Source organism: Poecilia reticulata, chromosome 9 (genome assembly GCF_904066995.2).
Source record: "Poecilia reticulata chromosome 9, P_reticulata-male-v2, whole genome shotgun sequence".
Lineage (NCBI taxonomy): Eukaryota > Metazoa > Chordata > Actinopteri > Cyprinodontiformes > Poeciliidae > Poecilia > Poecilia reticulata.
Window position 1 is genome coordinate 18,848,350 of NC_088838.1, and position 23,878 is coordinate 18,872,227.

The following is a 23,878-nucleotide window of genomic DNA, read 5'->3' on the forward strand; positions in this document are numbered from 1 at the left end:
AATCTGCTACTTTGGCTAAAACCCTAAAACAAAATTTGATTTGGAGAATATCAGCCTTTTATGTACGGAACATTTTTGCTTTTATCAAATAAAACAATGACATGTTTTTTTATTTTTCCCCATTGATGAGTTAAGATTAAAATGTATAATTCAGATCATAGTCAGTGATAATAAACACCGTCTATGTTCTGAAAACTAAAGGAGATAAAACTGAATCTGTTTTGTTGAGGAAAAGGTTGTTAACGTGACATCCTTGCTTTTACTGCCAGCCTTTATCATTTGACTCAGTTCAGCCTCTGACTATTACTGCGTTTTATGGTTTTTATTTGTGTCACCAGACCATGCAGGTCAATCGCTGAGCAGTGTTGCATCAGAAAGGAAGAGTCAGCATGAATAGGCACTGCGGACACTTGTTACAAAGGGTGGAAAAGCATGATGCAAGATGTCCTGGATGTTGCCCTCAGCAGGATCTCTAATTGTGTTTACTCTTGCATATTTACTTGGATGGTTAAAATAGCAGGTCAGTAGCAGAATGACCTGTCAGAGGGAAATAGTAGATCAATAACAGAGCTAGTGCCTCCTCTAATTTTAGCAAAAATTCTGAGAAGTATGGTTCTTTTACCTGTTGATAGAAATATGTCGCTTTACTGACTTTTACTCACAAACGGAGACTTCACATACCTGTTTCTAACCCAAATCCTTTCAAAGCAACCTGGAAACTACGAAGAGTTAAACGACATCTGTGTATGACTCAGCGTATAACTTTTTATTTTGACCCTCATGTTTAGTTCGTAAAAATTCATAGAAATATTATCAATAATAAAAACTGAAATACCATTAACTCACAAATGCAAAAACTGACCTTTTCACTTTTTGTCTTAGTACCACAAACATTGATACATTTTAGTAGAGTTTTTTTATGATACACCAACTCAAAGTATCCCATAACCACAAAGTGATAAAAAAAAAAATGACGCATGGTTTTCCAATTCAGTGTGGAAACAAAAATTTGAAACAGTAGCATTATGTGTAATGGAATGACTTTGATACTTCAGGAAAACTGAAGGATTTTTCCATCCTTTAGAGCAAGCCAAACTCAGTCAGATTTGACATATTGTCTGTATTCATTAATATTATTCAAGGTCTTACAGGAAGAGGAATCTCCTTCAGGTTTTCTTTTACGCTTGCCTGGTTTCAACGATAACATACAAAACTGTAAAAAAAAAAAATATATATATATATATATATATATATATATACTGCTCAAAAAAATAAGGGGAACACTTAACACAATATAACTCCAAGAAAATCAAACTTCTGTGAAATCAAACTGTCCACTTAGGAAGCAACACTGATTGACAACGGGGACCCTCGTCGGGTCAATCAGTGTTGCTTCCTAAGTGGACAGTTTGATTTCATAGAAGTTTGATTTACTTGGAGTTATATTGTATTGTTTAAGTGTTCCCTTTATTTTTTTGAGCAGTGTATATATATATATATATATATATAATAAGTTCAAGGGGCATAAATACTGTGTAACTGTACTGGAGATGTGTACAGAAGCAATAAAGACAAAAAACAGAATTCAAAAGATCATAATTTATTATTTTTGATCGTGTTGTACTAGATTTGTAATTGGAGAACAAAGCAACAAATTCATAAACAACCTCCGAGATGCTTTGATCGCAGAATTTAAACATTTTCAGAGATCAGCAATCCAGGTTTTAAGAATTTTGTTGTCATTCAATCACAATTATTTAAACACACGTAGACGAAACCATCTACACTTATGACAGAAGAGTTTTAATTTGCTAAAATGGAAAGAAATCATCTCTATAGTAAAAATAAAATAAATTATCTCTGATATAATTTGGACACTTGCCCTGAAATAAAGCTCTGTAACTGGCCAGCAGAATTTAAGTTAAATAAGAAAATAAATACACAATTTAAGTAAAATAATCTTTATGGTATAGATTGTCTCTCATGTATATATATATATATATTTATATATATATGTATGTTCTCAACATACTTCATATTTTCGATATTTAACCTACACAATTACAAAACAGGAGCATTCAGCAAAGATTTCACAATAGTCGCCATTCATCAATGCAGTATTGAATGCATCTAAATGATCTAAACCTGGACAATTAATTTTCATGTCAAAGAAATGTCCAGCAGGTTGCTCTTTTAATCCCTTTTAAAAAAAAGAAAAATCAGGAAAATACTTGAAAAGATTAATTTAATCTCAAATTTATCCGAGTACAACTACCCATATTTTTTCTTGCACTAACATTTAATATTGAAGTCAAAAATTCATACTGTCTTTACCACATTTTTCTAAGAATTTTCACAGTCACAGATATGACAAAGAGGAGTCAAAAACAGCACTTTACGGCACAAAAACAACAGTACCGGAATGTACGGTATGTCCAGCAGTAAACCATGCAAGTACAGCCCCAGTCCCATTCAACGGCCCTCGTAACTCATACACACACACATCCGTCCTCCAAAGCACACACTCGCACACTTTCAGAAAAACACATACATAAACAACTAACTACAGACATACATACACAAATTACGGCCACAGCACAGTCCTACTCTAACAGCCCCAAAGTTACACGTCTAAAACGGTGCATCAGAGATCACACGGTAACTAGAAAACACCACGACTGAGACTACGGTTGTCATCATCTTATTAATAGGATCAAAGAGGGAAAAATCTGAGCAAGAAAGAAAAAAGCTTCAACTATATATATATATATATATAAGTTTTCATATTTTCAAAAATTAAAACATTCAGTAAGGAAAGTTTATTTACTCCCACTGTCATGTTACAGTTAAGCATTTCATCTTTGCTTGACGGGACTTAAAGGTACAATAAGAATCTCTCCAGCAGGTCAATCCAGCAAATTTACTGCCCACCTTTGTAAAATTATTCCAGATTATTCAGAGTTTGAGCAAAAAAAAACATGATTTAAATATTTCTTATTAACATAGACTTAAAATCCAATTAAAACAATGCAATTTTCTTCTCTTAAAAAAAACATTTAAAAATAATCCTATAAAGCTCAGGAGTGTGTGTGTGTGTGCGCATAAATGCGTCACACTGGATCAGCTCAGGTATTGCTGCAGTCATCACCTCTGTAGTTCAGGCATGGTCAGCCGTTACTCAACCAGTTCTGGTGGGACAGCTGTGCTGTGACACCCAACACCTCCGTCCACACCCGCAGCATCCTGCTATTGACTGGACAGCGATCTATTTAAGGGCGCCCACGCTCTTACTCTTTAGACTAGAATGTGTTCAGCGTCTGAGAGCTTCCTGAATCACTGCCTCCGATCCACTGTCTCTGATTTTAATGCATCCAGGAAGGATGCATCTCTTCTAAAAGAATCATTTGAAGTGCTCCCTGCATATTTTATGACTGACGGGTCAAAGTATGGACCACAAGGCAAGTGTGATAGAAATTGTGTACGTTTCTCTATGCAAAAATAAGTTGCACCAGTCAATAGTATGACACGCTGACCTTTTAACGTGTTGGATAACTAAGTGAATTGTGATTTCATCGGCATGACGACGTGCTCAGAGAGCGAAAACAGAGTTGATGCACTCTTTAATTTGTGTTGAGAGGCCGGACAAAATAGATTGTTCAAAGGGGTTATGGGTTTCAAAAGTGCTTTAATGTGTGTTGAGGATTGTGTGATTTTGTGTGTGTGTATAGAAAACTGTTAAAAGACAGAATCTTCAGAGCAGTGCACAGAGTCCACAGGGATCTGATATGCTGTTCTTGCTGCAGAAAGCAATAAAGCTCAGGACTCAGAAGAACCATCTCAACAGTCTTTGTTTAACATTTTTCCATTTTCGCAAGCCAAGTCATGCAGCTTTAGCAGCTTTCAGACTCTAGTACCGTGGTGTGATATACGCTGGCAGTGAGATTACACAGTGCCTTGCAAAAGTATTAATATCCCTTTAACTATTTCACATTTTGTTGTAAATGCAAATTTAAGGTGTTTTATTGAGACCTTTCATGATACACCAAGACAAGTTGGAAGGGAAATTATAGCCTTAGAGGTTCACTAGTGAAAGTTGATGGAACGTCATGAAGACCCGAACATCATAAATAGGTTATAAGAAAGCTTATGGTGAAGTCTTGGTAATTTCAAAAAGTACCGTTTAAAACAAGTAGAACAAAGAATGGCAAAACTGTACTGCAACCAAATTGAAGCCATCCACCGAGTAACAGGTCTGATATGGAGGCCATTAATCAGAGAAGCAGCCAAGAGACCTGTGGTGACTGTGATCCACCATTCAGGTGGGCAAATCTGTTGACAGAAAATCTATTAGAAGTGGAATCCAAGGATCTGGACCAAGTCAAAAAGCAGTAAGAAAATAAATAAAGACATTATTTAAAGAAGCCCAAAGACACAAGTAGTTTGCCAAAATTAATGTATGGAACACAGAAAACATGTGAAAGATGGTGCTCTGGTCAAATCAGACCAAAAGTTCACCTTTTTTTTGTTTCTGAAAAAAAACAAAAAAAAAACCTGAGACTGGGGCAGAGGTTCACCTTCCAGCACTTTAATCCACGCGGGATTAAGATTAAGGCGTCACCTGAGCCTCCAAGTTTTGTTAAAAGACAGATGTGATGAGGCAAGTGAGGCAGTCAGAGACTTGCATCTACTGACTTGCATAGGGGCAAGCCAGGTTCGCAGGTCAATGGAGTGATGACATATAGTTTATGCAACCAGCCAGAACTACAAGCTTAAACCAGACTCAGAAATCATTTCGTAACTGGGTGTGATATACAATTCATATTTGGATCATTTCCCCAGCTATCAACAGAAACACTAAACTAATTTTTTCCAACACTACTGTTGCAGGTGTAATTAAATGGAAATGTGGTTTGTGAAAAATAAAAGTTTTGGGGAATGGTAATAGAAAACAGTATTTGTAAAAAAAACAACAAAAAAAAACATGATTTTGCTTCTACTCGACTACTTTGTGTTGATCTATTACTTAGAATCCCTCAGCAAACCCATTGCAGTTTGCTGTTCTAATGTGATAAAATGTGTAAAAGTTCAGGAAGTACAAATACTTTTACAATGCACTACTAACAAGTTAGATTTGATTCAGGACTTAAGGTCAAATTACTACATAATAATTAAATAACTTTTTTAAAAATCTATTTCTGTTATTGATTTGAACTATTCTGACCCAACGACTTGGCAGATCAAATATTGTTGTGAAAAGTGATGATGGAGTGTGTGTCACTTTATAACTGAATCTGTGAGAAAATCTAAATGCAAGTTGTCAGCTCCCTGTACTGTCCACACCTGAGAACGGACAAAGGTAGAGAAAACATCGGACAGAGTGAAAGATATACAAAAAACAAACAAACCAACAAAAAAACAATATGCCAAGTGCACAACTCAATGGCAAGTAGAAACATTTTAACCAACCAGATGACTATTTCTGAAAAGGATGGCATTATAAACTGTATATTTTCCTCACAGAAAACATACAGAGCAGTGAATGTATGAAATAAAGACACAACAGTTGGTTATGTAACCTGTAAAAACAGCCGGGCTTTTGTTGCATCACATTCCTGAACACTCCTTGTTTTTGTCTGTTGCCCCTTGACTCTGGCTGCCCTCTACTGGGCGTGTCGTATTCTTGCTCCCTGCAGCGGTGCCATCAGTGAGACTGAGCTCCATCACCCTGAGCTCTGTAGGGGTGCTGGGGCGGCTGCTGGAAGGGCTGCCGGCGGGGCTGCCGGCGGGGCTGCCAGAGCGGCTGCCAGGGCGGCTGCTAGGGCGGCTGCTAGGGACGTTGCTGAAAAGGTTGCTAGAGAGGCTGCTCAAAAGGTTGCCAGCGATACTCCCTGAACGACTGCCGCTAAAACTACGGCTGCGGCTCCGGCTTTCCCTGCGGCTGCGGCTGCGACTGCGGTGTTTGCGCCGTAAAGTTGGACTGCGGGTCATCAACTTCATGACAACAGTGCTGTCATTTTCTGAGCTGACGTCAGAGCTGTCTGAAGAGCTGCCTGATTCGGCCTCAGTGGGCAGCTGGATCTGAGGATGGATGGAAAAGTGTTGAGAAAGCTGCAAAATGCCAGTAAACTGTGAAGATGAAGATAAAAGCTTTTTATTAGCCCAAAGATAAAAGCAATGCGTTATGATTACCTGAAATGGCTCTGTTACACCCACAATGGTGCTCATGTTGTTGCTATAGTAACCCAAGATAAAATCTCCTGAGAATTTGGGTAATTCCTCCTCTGTAAAGGTTAACTGAAGAAAAGATTTTCAAATATTTATCGAATGCGACAGAAATATTCTCCAAGAAGAGAATCCAACGTGTCTCTAGATTACCTCATGTTCCTGGCTGTAAATATTTGCCCCCTCCTGCCTAGCCCACATGTATCCCACGTAATCTTTATGGTGCTTGAAACCCACCTGTTGGCGCAACAACAAGATTACAACATGTTAATTATTCCACTCAAACTTCTTGAAATTATGTCTGCAGATGTGTTTACTGACAATGACTATAACGGGGAGGAAGCAGTATGACAAGTTACCTTGTACAATCCAATCCAGTCCCAAGCACTTCGAGAATAGTTGGGCATCAGTTTGAATATCACCTTTGCTTCTTCGTAATCCTTCCACTCATCCTCCACTATGAGAGTGACCAGAGGAATGTCCACCCTGTATGGAAACTGAAAAAATTGAGCATAAGTCTCTTGATGTGGGTCACAAAATACTGTACAGGGCTTTGAGATGGGCTCCACAGATTAAAATAGAAGGAAAAAATATAAAAAATTAACTGCTAAAATTATATGCCTTAATTGTTGTGAGAGACAGAAATACTCCAGCAGCTAAGAAAAATTAGGACAGTGACAATTTTTTTTTCCTCAGTAACTTTGCAGTTCCAGTCTTGCTAAACCTCCTGGGAGGTTTTGATGGTACAAAGACATTCAATAATAAACAATTCATAAGTTAAAGGCTTATATTTAGTAATAAATCTACATACTATGTGTGCTGATCTTTCATTTTCAAAATGTCTGTAATTGGCTATGGCGTACCCGTTATCAGCTTCTAGCAAAACCCTAATTTATGGTGACCCACAACTGCTTTTTCAGGGCTTGAAGTTTGTCAGTTCATCATTTTTATTAACTATTTAAGTATAAACCACAGTAATTTGATGGGATTAAGATTTTGGGGAGGTTTTCTATATGGCCATTGTCCCAAAAATGATTGTCTTGCTCCTTGAGCTGCTTTGTCACCCCTTCCGCATCACAATGGGAAGAAAGCAAGCAGCTAAGGCATGTAAGACATTCTGTTAAGGCATCATTTAACAGAAGTGAAAATAATGATCAAAATGTACAACCATAAGATCCCAGTGCCATCTATGAGAGAATTGGCTTCTTTGGTGCCCTTCTTGACACCAATGTCCAAATGCACACTCACACCTGTCCGCTGCTGTTGCTGAACAAGCTCTGCCTCTGCTGTAGAGGGTTCAACCTAGTTGAACCCTCTACAGCAGACAATCCCTGCACTTGTAAGACTTTCTTGGACATCCTGAGGATTAAGCAACAGATGAACTGCTCTACTCAAATTTCTTGATGAACTTCAGATGTTTTAATACAAACAGAAAATGATAGCATGCATTTCCTTGGAGGTAACCACAGTTTAGAAAAGAAGAACAATTTTAATTGCACCCCTCTTTTAAAAGAAACCTTCCTACTTTTTAAATTCAAATACATTAAACGAGTGTTTGCTGCCCTGCCCTCTTGACACTTTCTCTGGAGCCAAAGGGAGCTAACAGGTCATTCTGCTCAGCTGAAAACAGATTTAATAGTGGAAATAAATGTACCTTAGACTCAATGCAAACATCCACAAAAAACAGAAAAGTAAAGTGTGCAAAAAAAGATTTCTGTCAATCTTAACCTTTGCCCATGACTGTAATTGTAAGTACATAAAGGCAGGACAAAAGTTGCTAATGCTATTGGGTTGTCAGTGTTCTCATGCTTAAGTGACAAATTAGCAACATTTGTATACTTTAGCTACTGTTAGGTCACAAATCTCATCTGCTATTTTTTTGTATGAAAGGTTTTTTAAATCTTGGTTACCAATTATGCAGGAAGTAATCTGAATATAAACCCTCAATATTCAGATCATAGGTAAAAAGAGTATGCACATACGCATTGATTTGAGTGAAGACTGTTTATTTACTGGGTTAAACATTTGAGTCCAGATAACCTTCTTTAAATGATCTTGTTGTTAGAACTGGTATTTCAATGTTTCACAGATTCTAATGGTAAAACAGCATCTTTATAATGTCTCCCACTGTGTCTCACCTCCAGGGTAAAGATGGACGACACCGGCTTGTGGTCGCTGACTAAGTACTCCATGTGGCTTCGGTAGAAGTGCTGCGTCACTTTGATCCCGTTGGTCAACCCCGAAGCCGAAACACGCTTCGCCACTTTCTGAGCAGCTGGTGCCGTGACCCTCAGGCGCCACAAGATCCGGTCAGTCCAAGCTGGTGTACGCTTCTTCCCACTGGAATGATTTTGAGACAAAGATTGAACAAGGCTGAGAAACTGCTTTTTAAAACGAAGAATGTGGGAGAGAAAAAAAAAAGAAGGATTTTCACGACCCCTTCAGGGTAGTGGGGACCTTTCAGACATCAGAGTGTAATAACTGTTTCTTTGCTCAGCTCTGATCTCTGATCAGTGGCCTAGAATCTGAAATACCCCCCCAGGCCTCACCAACCTTGTATCGTACGTGTTTGTTCCAACGTCAAACTTGTAGGTGGGAGGAAATTTCAGTGGCCCCTCCTGGAATCCCTCCAACACTGTCTCACTGTCTTTGGTCATGTTTAGCTGCAGAAAATTACAATAAATAAACCGCACGCCTTCTCACAAATTAACCGCTTACAGAATTGTGGGTGTCTCTATTTCCCTCTAGTGGCAGAATGAAGGAATTGAAAATAAGTAAAGCATTATGAGATCCTGCTTCATTTTAATGTAGAAGTCATAATGAAAATTTACGTAATAATTGGGTTTATATAGCTTTTTAGTTTTCTAAAAATGCAAATGAAAGCAAACAGAAACCACATGTTGTATTAAGTACTTTTAATGAGCAATAGTTGAATAGTTTCAGAGTCCTCCAGTAAAACACACAACACAAACCCCTCTTTTTTTTACCTGATCCTTCTCCCACAACATGGAGTACTTGTTGTTCTCGATCGCTGATTTCACAGCTTGGATATCCATTTTTTCAATGCGGAAATTAAGATCCCCAAACCAGAACACAAGACTGAAAGTAAAGAAAAGATTTGATGAGAATGTATCATTTTAAAAACTGAAGCATTATAAAGGACTTGTGTTTATGGGTGTTGACATCAGACACATACAAGTGCATCTTAGTCATTTAATTCAAAATGTGAAATATATTTATATATCAATATAAAACAGAGTAACATCTGCCTAAGGCATTGATTTTTAATCAATCCAAAACGCATCTTCTCACAAATTTTAATATTTAATGCAAAAAAATAAATAAATAAAAAGAACAACTTAAACTCTAAAGTGACTCAGTACATATAGTGTACAGTCTAGATATATTAGGTCAAAGTAAAACACATCTGTTTTGTTTTTCTTTATATAAATTTAGATTTTATCATTTTGATAACAAATGAAGTACTGGAAACTCAGAATACAATTGTACTAAATGTCTTTCTTTTCTGTATTTTTCTCAGTAAATGAAATAATAAAAAATACATTATTGTTACCATAGATCTTCTTTATAGAACATCCTAGTATTGTTTGAGCTTCAACAATGAGCCATTGGCTCATTCATCCCTTTGTTGTCTTGTTTGGTAATGGAAAAAACATATATCTTTCACTATGCCACTTTCACCTGTTTCAACAGTAGATATCATTTAATGAACACAAACACAAGTCTGCTGCTATTCACTGTACATTTAAATATTCCAGTGGTTTCATCTGATGTTTCCAAAGCTTACAAAAACTACATATTAACCAGTATGAGTCATAACTAATAGATGTGTGAACCTGTGGATGTATGTGCAGAGACTTACTCGTGATCCAGAACACCAGTGGCCGCCGGGCCCTCAAACTGCTGCTGCTGCAAGATGCTCTCAAAGTCGTACATACGGTCTTCATGGTTTTCTATGTGAGCAGGCAGGTGGCAGTTGAGGAAGCAGACGCTGTGGCCAAACACGGTCATGCGGGCGCTAATGCCGCCTTTATTCCCCTGCAGAATGGGCATAGTGGAGGTTTTTAACTGAGGGTTTCTTAAACATCTAAGAGCAACGTACAAAAGAAAAAGCATTAGCAGTCATCGTTTTTACATGTTGCTGGATGAAAATGTAATAATTACTGAATATATAATTGATCATCATCAGTAATTATAATAAACCTCCTCAAACAGTAAGTAGCATGGTGTGCGTCGGCTGCTTCACAGCGAAACAGGAAGTGCCCTCATTAAAGCGCAGACAGTATCAATATTTGATGCAGAGTGTCAAGTGCAGACCGGGGGGGTACAAAATAGTCGTTTTCGCACTGCAAGGAACGGAACGGTTCCAGCCCTGTTGTGTTTGCATATACACCGAGGGCGCCATCGAAGCTGTACCTGATGTCATTATTTTTGAAACTAAACAATGGTTTCGATGTAGCGGAAGCCTTTTCCTCAGAGATGCAGCGGAAAACTTTCTCTTTCCTCGTTGACCGATCTAGCTCATTCTGTACTCGTTCATCAGCGAGTAAGCGGAGGAAAAAAATTACCTCATCATTACACCAGGTGATTGCACTATATTGAGATGAATCCATTGCTAATTAAAACTAATAAAAATATTGAAAACAGCACTCTTTACAAAATAAAATACAGTTTAGTGAGAGCCAGCTGTCAACGGAAAATCAACATCTGACTCCATAATAACCAACGGCCAATCAGCTGCTGATTATGAGCAGAACCGCTTGGCCGGCCCGATTGGAACCACAGCTCTTGTGGTTCCAAGGGGCCGGGTGGAACCGGTCGCAAGTTCTAATGCAAACACGGTCGAAACCGTTCCGTACCGTTCCCTGCAGTGCGAAAACGCCTAATGAGTCAGTGGATTCTCTGCTACTACTCCTGTGACTCATTAAAACAATGCTCCAGAAGAAAATCTGCATATTTTGGCAAACACGGCAAAAATTGGTCTAAAAGGTTCATAATAATGAGATTCATCTGTGGTACAAGTACCCCTGCTGATACTGGGTTGATTTTAGTGGTACACTGAACTCACTGAATATTTTGTACATTGATCTTTGCTTTAGACAGAAATTAGTCAAAAGAGAGGGACTGTGGAGAAAAATGAAAGAACTCCCAGAATGAGCTGAAGCAGATAACTGGAAATCACATCAGACCCATCTTAGCTATATTCCGGTGGCAAGATGGAAAATATTGTGCCGTTTGGTAGCAATACAAGACAATAAAATAGTTTGCTTTGGATTTTATTTAGACATTAAAGAAGCAGGTTCACTGACAAATGTTGCAAAGTACTGAGTGTATGTGCGTGCGTGCGTGTTTTAATGAAACATACCCAGAAATAAATTTTATTTTAGGAGCTATAACAATGGTTTTTGTACGCATCAGTCACATTGGATTTTAAGATCAGGATTCAGGACTAATGAGACTCATTTTCGCAAGACAAGTCATGCAGCTTTAGCAGCTTTCAGACAATAGTACTGTGGTGTGATATACGCTGGCAGTGAGATTACACAGCCATCTTACCCAATAACCCCCCAGTCCTGTGCGGGTGGTCTCTGTCTGGACTCCACGGATGAAAGGCAGATGGAAGTATTTGGCAAAGACCAGCAGTATCAGGCCCTGCATTCGCTCGGATGTTACCTGAGGGACAGAAATGTAAAGCTGGGTAAGGCTAGGAGCATAAAAAGGCAAGAGAGATATGATGAGCGACTTTGCATGAGTTGCACAAAAGCACAACTGTACAAATGCAAAACATCATGACCCTTCGTCAAAGTGCCTGCGGCTTTGCTGCGCAGCTCCTGAACACAATGCAGTGTACATAGACGACGGAACAGCATCTAGTTCATCCAAACATAGGAAGAAAGGTAAAATTAGCACTCTTTATCCTCCAACCTCCAGTCTCGTGTTGTGTTGCATTACAATATGCAGATCATGACATTTGTGTTCCTCTGACATTAATCAACACTGGAGGTATTGTTGCGGCGTTAAACACACCAAAACGTCAAGTATGGAACAGGAATGTGCATGATATGTCAAACCTGTTCCCAGATATGTACACATGTTTCCCCCCCCCACCTCCCTCACCCTATGTCAAGTCGTTCACAGAACCCAACCCCCAAACACAGTCTGAAGAAGCACAATCACACCCGGACTGAAATCCCTCACAGGCAAACATCCCCATGTGACTAGCCTCTCTTTTCCTGCATACCAACAGCCTATTTGAACAACTTTGTTGCGTAAGAGGTTCAGCGCAACTATAAAGCCGTCCGACATAACGCTGCCTGCCTATGCTGTGCCTGAAAAGGATCTCTAATCAATATCTGTCCCACTCGTCCCGCTTGTTTTGCTCAGAACAGATAAGTTATTTAGACCCAAAGACGAGTGACCGGACCAGATATGTACATTTGACTTTATGCAACAATGCCCATGCCAAAGGAAATGAACTGTGAGTAACAAATAGTGACGTCAGCAGGGAGGCTTGTTAATTTGAAATAACAGTTTCTTCATCCCGGTCTCTGACACAGATGACAACAGAAACATCACAGTCCTCCTCCACACATCATTATTTAGAGCAATAACCATGCTTCATTAAAATTATGTAAATTATGTTTATTGGAAACAACTTGATTTCCCAAACTCACTGGTTTATGCCATGCTACTGTTAGATAGTGTAAACTCTAGCTTACAAACACAGAAATTATAGAGACGATCAGCAGAAAGTTTGTGGTGAATCACCAGTAAATAAAAGTGCCCCGTATGCTCTGTACTACTGCAGCGAAGGGCTGATTCTTGTGCTTGCAGTAACCTGAAAACAAGACTTAGAGAGCAGAGAGCAAGATAGATGAGCTCTTTTGTTACTGTGTCTGTTCACCGTTGATGCCCCTTTATATTTTTTACACCTCATCAAATTACAGCCACACTTCAATGCATTTCCTCTGGATTTGAAGATATAGACCAACACAAATTGGTGCCTAATTTGACTTGGAAGGAAAAGGATGAACACCGTCTGGCATGTATTTAGCCTTTCTTTACTAAATAAAATCCAGAGTTCTTTTGCTCTGCTGTGAGAGAGTTTTGACTGACAGATCGGTCCACCAGGTCATGTCTGCACATTTGTATCTAACAGTAGTCAATCACTGTTGCCAACTCAGCAACTTTCTTGGATTTAGCAACATTTCAAACAAAAATAATCTGTATCGGCCAAAATCGGAATCAGCGGGACAGGCTTTATAAAGATTGGTATTTGACAATAAGCCAAAAAAAAAAAAAGCAGCAATTGGTGGACTTCTAATATATAAAAATTGAAAGAAAAAAAATCAGCATTCAAGAAGTATTTTGAATATGTGATATGTAAAACTTGTTTACAGTGTCTTGTAGGTTTGGGGCTCTAGACAAAAAAAGGTTGTTTGGGTTTGCACAGCATATCTTTTGCATTTTTTATTAAAAACTTTTGAGACCCATGTATAATTTCTTCCACTTCATAACTATACACCACTTTCAGTTGGTGGATAACATAAAATCCCATTGACATACATCAAAGCCTCAGGGTGCAAAGTAAACGATTAGTGAGGGAAATTATCACTTTCGTAAGGCGTTGTAACTTCCTATTATGGAACACTTGCTTTAAAAAAAAGTCCTGTGTTTCAAAACTCCTGACCTACTGTCTAAATATTCACCAGAAGAAAACACACAAAGATGAATTTGAAGAGGATCAAACCAACCTAGTAAGCCATGTAATAGCTGTGGGACAGCATCAATTTCACTGTCAGAGGCGTGTCCACACCGACAACATGATCCAAAAATAAAACGGCACCCTGGGAGACATTTGTCCAACAGTTTTTTGCTTGACAGCTCATTCACACGCACTCTGGCTCAGCACAGCAACCATGCCACGCTTTGTTCCAGAAGCAGCCAGTGCAACACCTACCACAGCTGCAATGTGTGCTTCAATATGAAAACTGCAAACACAACAAGAGAATTTACTGCTTTTCCTTCGTAAATGTCTTATGTAGATTTTTTTTTTGGAAGCAGGTGTACTCAACCACATCTGAGTATTACCATAATTTCTTGGTATATGGACCCTATAAGGCATAAATTATAGAGCTACAAAGTTACAGTGACGAACACTCAGAGCTCGGCAGACAGCAGAGGATAATAGATCCGCTGACATAGAAGCCTGTTATAAATCATCACCCCATCCGTTGCTGAGGGAACAAAATAAGCCTGAACAGCAAGAAGCTGAGATCTCCCCAGTGATAATGCAACATGCACAAAGATGAGCCGTTTAGCATTTTATTCCGAGAGTGAGCATTATTATTTGTAACAAAAACAAACCATTACTGACCAGCACATAACCAAAGGGGCTCAGTCTCTCCATGCAGACCTCGCTCCACTGGTCTGTGAAGAGGACATCTTTCAGCCTTTTGTTAATCATGGAGTTCACCTCCTGCAGCCTTGGAAAGAAAATGACACAAAAAATAAACCCCAGAGAATTTCCAGTTGGACACATTTAATTCTCAACCCGGCACTTTATTACCAGCACAGTCGACACTGTGTCCACAGCGCTCTGAGAAAATATTCTCCCCCTTTGCAGACTGCTTACGCTCTGCTTTTTTGTCACATTGAAATGTTTCAGAGCAACTAATTTAAATAAATGCAATATGCAATTTTAAGATGATAATTTAATTACTTAACGGGAAAAGAGCTACTTTAAATACCAGCCTGGTCCCACATGGAAACATTACCACCACTGTTGTTAAATCGAGAAATAACAGAATAACAGTAGTGATTAATCACATTTATTTGGTTTGTAACTGTGCCTGAGAAAGGGCTGTCCATTAGAATCAAGAAATCGCTGAAACTGAACCTTTTTGACAACAAGAAATAGGCAGAAAAGTCTCAAAAGGCAACACATTTTTCATGAACCACTCCTCCACGTGATCTAAAAGTGATGCCTGTTATCAAAAGCAGTGTAGCAGCTGTCACTGCCAACCAGCTATTAGGTCTTGAAGGCCGCTATTTTACCACAGAGCCAGGTTTGCTTGGAGAGCCATTTTCTAAATAAAAAAAGAAAACAATCATTTAAAAACTGCATTTTGTATATATTCAGGTTATATTAGTCTCATATTGAATTTTGTTTGATAATCTAAAACATTTATTTGTGACAAAAAAACAGCTGAAGCAGGAGAAATCCATGAGGATTTTTCCTCAGCATAACATGCAGGACAAGCCATCATAAAGTGACCAGTGAGGAACCCACTGATGTGTCTCCCCCCCACAGGACACTCACCCTATGATGTACATGTCTGTGTTTCCGTCTCCCACGTTCAGTCCAAGCAGAGTGGTGATGTCATCAGGTGGCGTGGCAGAACCCACGTTCCAGGTGATGATGTGCACCCTGTCAGGAAAGGGTGTTACGTAAGATCCCACTGCCACTCATCTCCTACAGACCTGAGTCACAGCTCACAGAATGAATGAGACAGCAACCACTGCACCAACATCTCATTATGTCTTGGCTTTCCCTTCCTTTACTTTCACACCATAGCGGGAGACATTTAAATGTGTTCTTTCTAAGTCTAGTGTTTGAATTTTGATCAGTTTCTGTACATTGCATTACTGCGTGGTCAGTTTGGCCCATCAGGCAACAGGATTCAGTCTGATGATCAAGACTTCAGACCATGACATGACCTTTGGTTGTTTAAGTACATATGTTTCTGTTGAAACCAGAAAGTCTGTGGGCAGATGACAGCATGGCACTGCAAAAGCAGAGATTTCTCCACCACAGTCAACATTTATCTTCATGAGCAGGAAGAGGAAAGCTGTTGTGCACATGAGCAATCTAAAAACCTTGCTGGAAGAATTATCAAACATAATGCTACTTTGTAGCCTTAATCCTCTCAGCACATTAAATCGCGTGAAAAGATGGATGATGTGCTAAAGCTGAACCATTATAATGTCCCATTAGTGCAAAAGTAATTTTTTAAAATTAATATCACGTCTAACAACCCTTTTACTTCAGTCAGAGAAACTCAGTGAAGCTGAAGGAATACCTCAGTAGATGGGGACATTGTGGCCAAAAAGGAGCAGATGCAGTCAGCAACAATACTCAGCTGGGCTGATACTAAGGGGTTCAGAGTGCGTCAAGAAAACGTCGTGTGATTGGCTGATTTATTATTTGTGTTGACAAAGAATTGAACAGATACATAATAGAGCGCAGTTGGTAAGTTTAGACTGTTTAAATTTGTGAAAATATATTAATTATTTAAAAAGCATTTAAATTAGCCTAGAATGTAAAAATAAATATGTAGTAGGCTATTACTAAATGCTAATATGATACAGCATAGCTAGCTAAGCCTCACTGTATAAAAATAACTGGTATGTGTACTGAGGCAAGTGTCTCAGCTGTCTGTGAATGGGAGACCAAATAAAACATTCAGGGACACGAATGACAAACAAAGAGACAAAGGAACCAACCTGAACTCATCCTGAATCTGAGGCAGGGTGTCAGCGGTGCCCGCCAAGGACAGGGCTCTCTGCGCATGCGGGTTCAGGTGAGAGGGCACAGGTCTGCTGGGAGGTGGTTGGGGCACGGATGCAGCTCTGACTGGACCTTTAGGACCTGCCTTGACACTCGGCCCGGTGCTGTCAGCAACGGTCTGGGTAGAGGGTTTGGGCTGGCTTACCACACTGCCGTCAGGAATAGTCTCATTCTGGTTAGTTTGTGGAGCGGGTTCGGTTTTGGGTTCAACTCTGGGTTTGGCTTTGGGCTCAAATGTGGGTTCAGAAATATCTACAGATCCCTCAATCCTGGGACATCTCTGGGGCCGCGGAGGCCTGGAAGGAACGGGAGTCTGACTGGTGGTGGGATTGTTGGCTCCATCTGTATCTGCAGTTTGAGCTGGAGCTGAAGCTGGGGCTGAAGCCTTTGCTCCGCTTCTTGGCCCCTTTTTTAGTCTCTTGATTTGCCCCAAGGTCTTTTGGTCCATTTCTGGGAAACAAAAAGACAAATTAATAGAAATGTCGCTCTCTAGATTTGCAAAGGTTTAAGAGACATACCTGATAAGACCTGATGTCATAATTATTCTTAATTCCTGATGAATACTGACTGTGAGACGACTGAATTAAGGGTATTTAACACTAAATTGTATCTAAAAATATATATTGAAAACCATTTATCCATTTTCCTCTTCACAATTAAAATCCAAATCAAGTTTATTTGCATAGCACATTTCAGCAGCAAGGCAGTTCAAGGTGCTTCCCATAATAAAAACAGAAAATTACAACATCATAAAGAAAACACAATACAGTCAACAACTGAACAAATATTACATTTTGATGTTATGTTAAATAAAATACAGTTTGCAAGGCAATGTAAACATGGCAATCTGACAGTTAAGTTTATAGATCATACTTTCAAAGGATAAAAGAAATAAAGTAAACCCTGTTCCCTAAACAAGTCAATTCAGTTGATGACTGTTAAGACTGTCCTGATGTCCGATTGACCCAGAACTACAACAGAGTCATTCCTGTGTCACCTGCGTCACCTGTGTCACCAAGGTATCGGAAACAGCTGAACACAGCTGAGTGTATTGATTTCAAACAAATGAAAGAATAAATGTGAGAACTAACAAGAGAGAAGAAAGACATGAGAAGAGACATCTCAACATCCTAACCTGAACATAATTCACTATCGTCTCCTGCAGCAGCAGGCCAATGGTTTTCAAGCAACAGAGCTGGTGAAAATTTGCTTAAAACTAGCAGCGAAAAAACAGCATGGTCCAAAACCTTGCAAATCAGCAGCGTGGATTGCAATGAGAGAGAGGAAGCTGCATAGACAGACAGAATGAGACAGAAGACAAAGAGGCAGAAATAAAGGAGGAATTTAGGCCAAACGATTTGGGTAACAATCCATTCAGTCGTTAATGGCTAAATAAATCCCTTGTTTGCTTTTCCCGGCTTCCTCACATGCCAAGCAAGGGTACTGAATAAGATGTACTTTTACAATTTGCAACCTAGTGGGTAATATATTGAAGTATTGACAATGCCCACTTAACCAAAATTCTCACAAATAATAAAAATGTATAAAAATAAAAAAAATTATGAAATAGTTTTTTTCCATTATTCTTCTAAATGAAATATTGAAGGATTTTGTAAAGTCCTTAACCCCCAATACTCATTCAGATTTATCATCAACAGCTATGAAACAACAACAAAATGCACTCTTTCACTCATTAACAATAATTTCTGTGGTCAGACATTAATTATTTAGTGCGGAAGAAGTTAAATATGCACTCCATACTTCAATTTTAAGCAACTCCAGCCTGGAATCCTCCACCCACAGTAACTATTTCGACATCAAAGAGTGTTGCCTGTAGCAAACGGTACCTCCCCAATCTAAGTATCAAACATAAGAACAGGATGTTAAATACTTTCAACAACCAAAATATCATGCAGTCAGGAACATTCCCCCGTACATGTGAGGATAAAAAAGCTGATGGCCCCAATCCTTCAGTTAGTGATGGCTGAGACATTCATCATAAAGACAGGAACAAAAATGCCAGAGTCAGATTTTTGTTGAGCCCGAGAACCTTTCAGCGGCAAAGTGATGTTAATGGCTACCACATCCCATTCCCCACATGGCTGGAACCGCATCTTGTGCATTGTGTGCACAGTTTGGGTCAGTAGGGAAAGAGAGAGAGAGGGACGAAGAGGGAGAGAGAGAGAGAGCTTCCTGCTCAGGGACACAGAAACAACGGCGCTGTCGTCTGATTATTCACACGACCTTGAGCAGACAGAGGCCCCCCCGACTGTCATGCTGTGATGAGACCCGCCTCAGTATTTCACATGTACTCAGAAACACCCTGCTTGTCCAGTCGTTGATAACCTGGAAACTGACTGGACATGGTGTACTCCTGAGGTCTATGCACTGCACTGAGTGAGGGGTTGGGTGGGGGGGGTACGTTTCAGCGAGCAGGGTAAGTGGGCACACGTGGATGTGGGTGGGTGCGAAACGAGGTAAGGGAATGGGAGGGAGAGCAAACCAAGACAGCCCCCTTCAGTGGCAACACTGTCTTTTTGTAGAATGTCTCTCAACTGATCCCCTCACACTTCCCTTTGGCGCTGACTGTTTATCCAGGCTCTAATCCTTCTTCTCTGGCTCTCTTATCGCCCCATTTTTCCAATCCTTTCTGTGCCCACTTCTTCACACGGTCCCATTGTTCCATTTTACCCACCTTTTATCATCACCATCCTGTAATTTTTCAGGAGATGAGAACCTAAAACACTGATCATAATGACTCCCGTTCCCTCGCTTACTTATCCCCTCCGGACGAACATCCATGTTCTGTGACATGCACTGCATTGTTTTCCCTCAGCCAGCCGCCCCACCATCAGTGACGTCAACCAGCCACAATCCGAACAGACATTGTCACAACAAACGTCATTAAATAATAAAAGAGAACGAGCGCCAAACATTAGCTTTTCTGGGAACGATTACCACTTCCATCCCCACTCACGTTCACCAAGGCAGGAGTGAAATGATTGGATAATAACAATCCTGTCACAGTGTTTACATGCTCCTTCCTTCAGGCTCGAGAGCTGAGAGCCAGGAAGCATGCAGTCAGTGCAACCCAAACAGCAGCCCCCAGCCAGCCTTCTTGGCTCCTCTGGCAGGATTAATTGACAACAAAGATAGCTTTAGATAGATGAGTCAGCCAAATAGCGAGGAGCCAATTTGCTTTAGATACTAAGGGTAAAAAACAAATCAGCTGTGTGCTTGCGCTGATTACTCTTATCTAAAATTGCTGGCTTTGCATGGCTGCATCGTGTTTATTCTTGACAGATTCTGATCTCTTTGGTGTTTTAGTGTTGAAATTAAAGCCATGCAGCGCGCTGGTGATGAATGCCTCCAGAGTCGTACGCCCCTGTGACAAGGATACTAATGATGACCCAGACGGCAATGAAACCAGCAGCTGCTGCCACAGCTGTAAATGGCTCCTTCCAGGTCCTAACGCCAATGCGCGTTACACCCCCATCTTTCTAGGGGGCGCCGTTTCTCTGATCAAGTCAAAAATTATTCTGCTTTCAGTTTGTAATGAGAGAGATACAGTAATCATTCAGCCATCGATTGGAATCTGACGGTTTTCCCTTGTTCGACCCTGATCAGTGATGTTCAGGTCAAAAACAGAAAGATCAGACTTTATTCTAATATAAATGCATCAAAACTTAGAATACCTATATGTTTGGCCTATAACTGCATCAACCAACAGCATGGAGTTTGTTGCAGAAAGGGATTCATGACTAGACGAATCTCTACTTAAAACCTATAGCTGCTGTCACAGCCATGAAAACCATGGGTCATGTGGGTCTAAATATGAGGGACCAAAGGAGAACATTGTGGAACATGGAGTCCTGTTACACCACTGATGCATACCCATACTGAATAGTCCTTATCATTTCTGACATCATAGTCAGAAATGATGTTACTATTACACAAATATCACATTCTCAAGTTCTTCTTGATATTTAAGGACATCATTGAAATGAAATTTTATTTACTTTGTGAGTTAATCTTAAATCACTGCACACAGCATTACTTACTGCTATGACTGGGTCACTGGTCCAAGTTGCAGTTACAACAATGTGTTGAACTGGTGTACACATATGTTACATGAGAGCAGCGGCTCACACAATTTTCTAACATGCACAACAAATCGACAGAAGGTGATCAGATTGTTTATGCTGTAGCATTAAGGAGCATTTCGAATGACTCTTTGCCTTACAGCACCACTGAAATGGAAGGCTTATACGCTGAAGTGTAACAAGGATATTAACTAATTTATGCTTTACACTAAGGGCTTACAATATTACATAAACATATTGCAACAGCAATGCCAGTTTACTACTATCCCCCCTATTCTTCTCTTCTTTTTTTTCCAATCAGCTGTGGGCATGCAAGGCAGGAAGCCCAACTCTAACTGATGATGTCTGAAAGCCCCCTAAACTGTCGTAATGTGAATTTGAGTCTGATAGCACGGTTTTTGCTATTTGAATGATTTCTTTCAATTGAAATTCAAACTGTGATCCACCAATTAAAAATGGTGCAAAGCCAACCAATGGAAACTTTATGCTCGAGTTTTCTCTAATTAAAAATATCATACATGTATGATGCAAATCATTTTGCACTGTCAATTAATCTTGTTCTCTAAAAGAAAATTCAAGGACAAACTAATTAAACACAATCCCCTGCATGCAAACGTCTAGCTCTCTTACTGAGAGGTCGGTTCATTGGCCACACAAACCCTTCCTGGAACAGCAGCTTCACGGCTCACTGACTGCTCTTCCAGCAAATACCAAAACTTGAGCAATGATGGCTGCATTAGAATTGCATGCACTGATTTAAACTCTAGCATTGCCACAGGTGATTCTGCTTGCAACTACAATTTCCATTTAATCTACAAACTACATGCATGGCTTAGTGCTTATATCTGTCTCGGCCTCTCACTGAATATTAAACTACATGCAATTGTGACAATACAGCATGCAGCAGTACATGGAAAACATGGAAAACACTGGAACACATACAATAACAATGTATGCAGTACATTTTATGCTCAGAAACAGTGTTCAGATAATGTGACAGAAAGGAGCGCTGCCTCATCTGGAATGGAGCATGAGGTAATTTGGCCTAATAAACACTCAGACATCAAGGACAGCTTTTACAGCCAGAAAAGAGCATGAAGGTCATTTTAACTGTGACAGTGTTTTGCATTAAAACATGGTCTCAGACATATGGGTGCCAGAATTTCCACCTGTGCGCGCATGCATTTAAGATAAGGGATGAAAATATAAGAGTGATTCATCAGCAGGTGGGAGAAAGGTGAGCAGCTTTTCTCTTCTTGCACGTGACTTATAAACAAGAAACATTCTGACACAAGCAACCAAAACACAATACACAGAATGAAGTAATGGCTGCAGGAAACACCAAGACTGTCTCTAAACAGAAATATTTTTAAGCTCATTAGTCAATTGCTGAACACCTTTACCTGTTCGGGTTCTTCTGTGCGAAGGTCCGCGGCAGTTCTGCTGGGTACACCCTGTGTTGTAGGAACGGGTCGTTCAGTCCGAGGTCTTGGTGGAAAATTTATAAGACTCACTCCCTGTTACAAAGAAACACAGTGAACTTTCCTGTGCTGCCACCTCCGAGTCACCATCGGCATCTCTTCACTCTCCTCCTTTCCTTCCTCCTTTGCTTCCTCAGTCGGTGGATTGGTGGAGAGGAGGCGCAGGCAGGTAGGTGGGCTTAAAGCGATGCTGACCACAGGTTTATCACCAGGCAGGCTACATCTCCCAAAGCCGTGTGTCTAACCGAGGACATACATAGGCTACAACTGCAGCCTGGTGACATGCCCTTCAAACTACAAAAAGACGCCTCGGACGACGTACGCCTGCAGTTTCCGTGAACGAGCAGCTGCTGAGTGAAGGAGCTGCGTGGGGTTGATAATTACACAGTGCATCCGATAGGAAGGCGCCCACAGAGCTACAGCACCTAGAACAGATTTGTAGGAGCAAAGTGTAGCCTCAACGAGAGGGCCCGGTTGGCACCCAGCAACGCATTCGTTCGCCGATTCCCCCTCTGGTTTCTATGGAGATAAACGAACTGTTATAGGTTTAAACCGCAACCTGCGTCGATTCCAACGGTAGGCGCTATTCTACGTACCATCACTCTATATTGGCACCAGAGTGCCACCTAGTGGTTTGTATTCTGAAGTTCAGGTTAGAAAGACCCAAGATAACGTTCTTTAATCTTAAGAAGGGTAATGTTCTATAATGTTCCAAATCTGTTATAATTTACAAACAAATAAAAAAAATGTGTTTTATGTAGACTACAGCTGTAGATTTAAAAAAATAGGATTTTATTACTTCCAGCCCCCACCACAGGTCAACTAATATAGATCTCCTTCATGTCATCCATGTTTATATATTTTTGCATTGTTCCTAATGTATTTATGGCTAACAAGTTAACATAGGGCACAATTAATTTACCATGCGCAGAACATCTGTTTTCTGTCTTATCTGAGTCACAGTTAACGTATTTTCTCATGGTCTGACATTAAATTAGACTAAGCCATATAAATATTATCAAAATTACATCTTTTAACTAAATACCAGAAAGGGATAGGGTTATACAAGCATTCACTTCTTCCTACTCCTTTTCAAACAGGAAAGTAGTGGCAAGCTAATTATTTAACATGAATAGCAATTTATTGGATGATGTTACAGATGTAGGGGTGAGTATAAAAATATGTTCATTCGTCTACCCACTCCTTTGAACCTGTAAATATACTTTGCTACTGTTTTTTTCTTTTGTTTTGTTAGGTTTTGTTTTAAATGTATTTTGTTTGTATAACTTTGTTTATTCTTTTATTACACTAGGTCCAAACCAAATAAATAAAACCAAACTATTTTATTCTTGCTTGTATGCACATGTTTCCTATTGTCCCACTGATTGTTGTTGTTAGTTGTTTTGTTTTTTTTTACGAAAAAAAAAACTATTTGAAATAAATGAATAACATAACGAGCAGGATTTTTTAAAAACTTTCCT

The 23,878-nt window shown here is 39.7% G+C and overlaps 1 protein-coding gene across 1 annotated transcript; it reads right to left on the bottom strand.

Moving 5' to 3' along the window:
• Window positions 1-1,584: 1,584 nt before the first annotated feature.
• On the bottom strand, window positions 1,585-22,874 carry inpp5jb (inositol polyphosphate-5-phosphatase Jb). The gene is made up of 13 exons (XM_008418595.3): window positions 22,320-22,874; window positions 16,750-17,263; window positions 15,566-15,673; window positions 14,621-14,729; window positions 11,800-11,916; window positions 10,106-10,281; window positions 9,210-9,321; window positions 8,776-8,885; window positions 8,361-8,562; window positions 6,582-6,719; window positions 6,376-6,459; window positions 6,190-6,294; window positions 1,585-6,078 (listed from the first exon to the last, which is right to left on the bottom strand). The coding sequence occupies exons 2-13, from the start codon at window positions 17,259-17,261 to the stop codon at window positions 5,605-5,607; spliced, it is 2,247 nt and encodes a 748-aa protein (XP_008416817.2). The 5' UTR covers window positions 17,262-17,263; window positions 22,320-22,874; the 3' UTR covers window positions 1,585-5,604.
• Between the last annotated feature and the right edge of the window lie 1,004 nt (window positions 22,875-23,878).